The sequence below is a fragment of the Gossypium hirsutum genome, chromosome A02 (assembly GCF_007990345.1).
Source record: "Gossypium hirsutum isolate 1008001.06 chromosome A02, Gossypium_hirsutum_v2.1, whole genome shotgun sequence".
In the NCBI taxonomy this organism is placed as follows: Eukaryota; Viridiplantae; Streptophyta; class Magnoliopsida; order Malvales; family Malvaceae; genus Gossypium; species Gossypium hirsutum.
Window position 1 is genome coordinate 105,226,343 of NC_053425.1, and position 5,316 is coordinate 105,231,658.

Sequence of the window (5,316 nt, forward strand, 5' to 3'; positions counted from 1 at the left end):
CTAACTTCTTGGTTAAATATTAATTTTATTATTAAATGTTGATAAGTTATATGGTTTTTTTATAATTTACTTAAAAATATAAAGATTAAATATCATTTAGTCTTTAAATTTGATAAATTTTTTAATTTAGTCCTTAATTATTTTCATATTAATCTCGAAACTTGATTTTTTTTTCAATTTATTTCCTAAACTTGGACTTCAAGATTTTTAAAAAAATTATATGAAATCTAAGAAATGAAATACAATAAAAAATTAAAGTAAATGACATGGTACAATCTTAGAGTTCCACGTCATCACACTTTAGCGTATTCCTAATTCACGGACCAAATTGAGAAGATTGTTAAGTTTTGAAATTGAATGGACCAAAAATAATTACCAAGTTTAGGGTCTAAAGGTTACTTTATCCTAGAGTACCCCATCATCACACTTTAAAGTAATCCAAATTTAGGGACTAAATTAAGAAAAGTTGGTCAAGTTCCAAGATGGATGTGAATAAAAGAAATTCAAGGACCAAAATGAAAATTTATCAAATTCAAGGATTAAATCTTAAATTATCTCCAAAAATACATGTAAAAAAGAAAAGGAAGAGCAAAGAAATGAGGTGGATGGCATTATTATCAAAGTACGTGATGGGGATGGACGGGTCGTTATCTAATAAACAGTGGATTGTTTTAATCTCACACCACACTAAAACCAAGTGAAAGTGAAGTTTGTAAACAATAAAGGGAGCAACAAAGTTATTCATGTCAGACTTGGCGTGCATTTTCATTCTTACATTGCAGACGGTGAAACCAAATACCAAAAAACAAAGATTCAAATCCATCACATTAGTGGGGTCTCCTTTTTTATTTCAAAGTTTCTTGCTTTACAAAGGTGAATTATAAAAAAAAAAAAAGTTGATATATTTTTCCTGCAAAACCCCAAAAGGAACTAGTGCTCTCAAGTTTGGGTTTTTAAAGAAAAAAAGTTTGGATTTTTAAAGCGAAACCATTGTTATATGAGAGGGATTAGTGTTTGAGATTTGGGTTTTTTTATTAGTCGGAAATGTTAAGATTTGGGACATTTTAAATTTTTTTTTTCTAGTGAACCCCTTCAAGGTATGCATCTTCTTGTTCTTGTTCATGTTCATGTTTTCCTTTTTATAAATGTGAATCAAGCACTTTGGTTTGCTTTGTTTTGTTCTTAAATCGTTCACAATGAAACACATGATCTGTGTTGATGTGATGTCAATTTTTTTTATCAGTTTTTGATAAAGTTTAACCAGTCTCTCATCACTTTAGAACAATTTTATAGGAATTGATGATCACTTGTGTTTAGGGAGCATAAAAAAGGGTTTAAAAACCTTGGATTCTTGAGGGAGGTTTAGGGATTTTTGTGGACCATAAATGTTCTTGGTAATACAAAAAAAAAAAAAACAATAACATAAACAAGTAAAAGGAAGAGGGCGGTGGTGTCAGTTTTGGGCAAGTGGGGGTGTCTGGTTTTCTTAGAATTTATATATGTTATAACCATGTGTTTGTCCAAGTCTCTTTAGCCCCCTTTGTGAGGAAGTAACATTAACCCCATTTCTTTGGAGGGGTCTTTTCTCAGCTTTTGACCCCTTATTTTGTGTCAAAGATTCGGTCATACTATGATATGCACATGATTTTTCTCTTTTGATCCGTATGCTTTCCATGGTTTGAGATATTGTATCTTTGTTCATATAGGATATTTTTGTAGATCGAAGAAGCAGAGGTGAAGTTTTCAAGTGCTCGAAAGAGAGTAAAGTTTCGAATTTTTCTTTATCAAGATGAAGTTTATGAAACTGGGATCCAAGCCTGATTCATTTCAGACTGATGGTGATCATATCAGGTGAGTTTTTATGGTTTATGTATATGCTCTTTGATTAGCACTCCTGTTACTTGCCTTGCCTTAGTAATTTTCAGCTCCGACATTAGGACTTGCCAGAAATGGTTTCGGGTAAAAGTTAAATCGGTTGAGTATGTTTGGCAAGCATTCGTGCTTTTGAGGCATATGTTAAACTTGTATCTAATGCATGGAATAACTTAGAATCCGGCACTCACACTTGAGTCCGAGTAACATAGCTTTAGGATGCTTCGGTTCTATTCATAATTATAGCGACCTAACTGCCTTTACCTTGTGGAACCCCTTGTTTATTGTTGTTCCTCGTTTGTTATGATGCGGCAAAACAATGTTATGTTTCTGAAGTTTTGTCCTATTTCTGCTGATATTTGGGCTTCGATTTTATGCTGACATAAGTCTGCAAATATTAATGTTCAGGTATGTTGCAACCGAGTTGGCAACTGACATAGTCGTTAATGTTGGGGATGTGAAATTCTACTGTCATAAGGTATGAACCATTATCAATCCACCATTACGCAAAGGACCATATATTCCATTCGTGTAATTTCAAGGTCCAAACTCATTAAGTAGGCAAATAAGTTGTGGTTCTGATGGGACGGTTTAATTTTGTCTGTTTTTCTGTGTATCGATTGCTAACATCTATAACTATAATGTTTCTGTAGTTTCCATTGTTATCGAAAAGTGCACGTTTGCAAAAGCTGGTCGCGACGTCGAATGACGAGAACGGTGATGAACTACACATTCAAGACATACCGGGCGGACCTGGAGCTTTCGAAATATGTGCTAAGTTCTGTTACGGCATGACAGTCACACTCAACGCGTACAATGTTGTTGCTGCTCGATGTGCTGCGGAGTACCTTGAGATGTACGAAACTGTTGAGAAAGGAAACCTTATCTATAAAATCGACGTTTTCCTCAATTCGAGTATATTCCGGAGCTGGAAAGATTCCATCACTGTTCTTCAATCAACAAAATCTCTACTCCCGTGGTCCGAGGAATTAAAGGTGGTTAGCCGCAGCCTCGATTCTATAGCTTCCAAGGCTTCAATTGATACTTCCATGGTGGAATGGTCATACACTTATAATAGGAAAAAGCTCCCGTCGGAAAATGGAAACAGTCCGCAATGGAATGGTGTAAGAAAACAACAAACAGTTCCAAAGGATTGGTGGGTGGAAGATCTTTGTGAGCTTCGTATCGATCTATTCAAGCGTGTGATAACAACAATTAAAACGAAAGGCAGAGTTTCGGGTGATGTAATCGGAGAAGCACTAAATGCATACACAATGAGAAGATTGCCGGGTTTTAGCAAGGGTATGATCCCAAATAATGATATTATAAAGTATCGGTCATTAGTGGAGACCATCGTGTGGCTGCTGCCAGCAGAGAAAGGAACCGTTTCTTGTAGCTTCTTGCTTAGGTTGTTAAGAGCAGCCATTTTATTGGATTGCGGAGAAACAGAAAGAAACGAGTTGATGAGGAGAATCAGTCAGCAGCTTCCCGAGGCAACCATGACCGATCTTTTGATTCGCGCTCCAGCCGGAGAAGCAACAATATACGATGTCGATATAGTTCATAACTTAGTCGCCTCGTTTATGACCCACATTTCTCAAACCGACCCTGTTAAGAAAGAATTCCTGGAGAGTACTAGAAGTCCCAAGTTCGGACCGGATGCTTCTAAAGTGTTGGTAGCGAAGCTAATTGACGGCTACCTAGCTGAAATTGCTCGAGATCCGAATTTACCAGTTTCAAAATTCGTTAACCTTGCTGAAATTGTATCAAGTGTCTCGAGACCTTCTCATGACGGACTTTACCGTGGCATAGACATGTATCTGAAGGTAATTTCTAAGCATCTCGGCTTTGCTTTTTACTGCTGGGAAATCCGTCTTTAATCTCTTTTTTTCGTTTTTATAGGAACACCCGGGAATCAGCAAAAGTGAGAGAAAGAGAATATGCAGGTTAATGGACTGCAAGAAGCTATCGGCCGAGGCCTGCATGCATGCTGTGCAAAACGAGAGGCTTCCGTTACGTGTCGTCGTGCAGGTTCTTTTCTTTGAGCAAGCCAGAGCCACAACGTCCTCCGGCAGTAGCACCCCCGATCTTCCGGGGTCCGTTAGAGCCCTTCTCCCCGGAGGGTCTCATGGTAGCTCAAGGTCCACGACAACCAACACTGAAGAGGATTGGGATTCAGTGCCAACAGCCGAGGACATCAAGGCTTTGAAAGGGGAGCTTACAACTCTAAGATTAAGCGGCGAAACAAACAGAAATGGCATGGCCAAAACCGACATCGAAAGGGTGGCGGCGAGTAGAATGAAAGGTTTGGCCATGTCAAAAATATTCTCGAAACTCAAGTCGAGTAAGGAAAGAAACGGTGAAATCAGCAGCAGCGATACGTCGGAGAGCCCCGAAGAAACGAAGTCCACTCCTTCCGTAAGTAGGAAACATTCACTTTCTTAGGTTCAGACCACACACCTTAGCAAATGATTTGATGCATATGACATGGTCTGGTTTTTTGTAAAATTCTATGAATTAAATGGACAGTAGGGGATTAGAGACGACGACTCTTGTAGCTGGTTTTACTACCACTTGTATTAATTTTTCGAGCAAATGGAACGAAGCATATTGAATAGTCCGGGGATTCATTTTTAAAAGATTCCGATCCTGTCCCGCCCCGACTAATTGGAGAATTAGAGACCCGCACCGAAACCCGATTCAAAGGAGACTGACTCAATCTGGTAGAGTTGAAACCCTGATACAAGAAAATTTTGCCATCCCCAGATGCTTGCCTGGCCAAACCCTAGACAAAGGAATTTTTATATACTAGTTTTAAAGGTATTCATAGGTCCGGTAGAGTCAAATTAGATTAGGTTTGTGAATGATATTTATACACTTTATATTTAACTAAAGCTAAGTTCTGACTTAAAATATTGGTTTTAAGTTCTGCGTAAATTCATTGAGATTTGTAAATGGTTAATTGAAACTTATTTTTTTTAGTAGAAATAAACAACATTAAACAAAAACAATGAGATCATACAATTCTATTGAAGAAATCACCATTGAATTGTAAAATCTCTTGAATTGAAATTAGGGATCTTCAAAAAGTTTCAACCCAAACTGATTATCATAAGTGCATTTCGCCATTTGATCAGCAGCCGTATTTGTGACGAATTCTTGTCTTCCAATTCTTCCTAAGTTAACCATTGATTAAACACAATTCAGCTAGGTTACTACTGATAGCACTACCTGTAAGAACAGACTCTACAAGTAGTGCATTGTCGCATTCCATCTCCAATTGTCTGTAACATTTTTCCAATGTAATACGTAAGCCTTCAAGAATCGCTCAAGCTCCGATGTGAAATATCGTTTCCTCACTGACTTTTAAGGAGTACCCGCATAACCAATGACCATATCAACTTTTAAAAGTATAAAAATCTTCATTCATATCTAATATTTTCT

The 5,316-nt window shown here is 37.3% G+C and overlaps 1 protein-coding gene across 3 annotated transcripts; it reads left to right on the plus strand.

The window, feature by feature from the left end:
* The first annotated feature begins 622 nt into the window (after window positions 1-622).
* On the plus strand, window positions 623-4,489 carry LOC107943630 (BTB/POZ domain-containing protein NPY4). Of its 3 annotated transcripts, none has more exons than XM_041080134.1 (5): window positions 623-873; window positions 1,707-1,851; window positions 2,281-2,350; window positions 2,526-3,698; window positions 3,775-4,489. In XM_041080134.1, exons 2-5 carry the CDS (start codon window positions 1,790-1,792, stop codon window positions 4,315-4,317), a joined length of 1,848 nt encoding a protein of 615 aa, XP_040936068.1. In that variant the 5' UTR covers window positions 623-873; window positions 1,707-1,789; the 3' UTR covers window positions 4,318-4,489. The 3 variants fall into 3 exon arrangements, with proteins under 3 accessions (XP_040936068.1, XP_040936058.1, XP_040936063.1); XM_041080124.1 differs by having other exon boundaries at window positions 837-1,097; XM_041080129.1 differs by lacking the exon at window positions 623-873 and adding an exon at window positions 888-1,097 and having other exon boundaries at window positions 1,720-1,851.
* The last annotated feature ends 827 nt before the right edge of the window (window positions 4,490-5,316 follow it).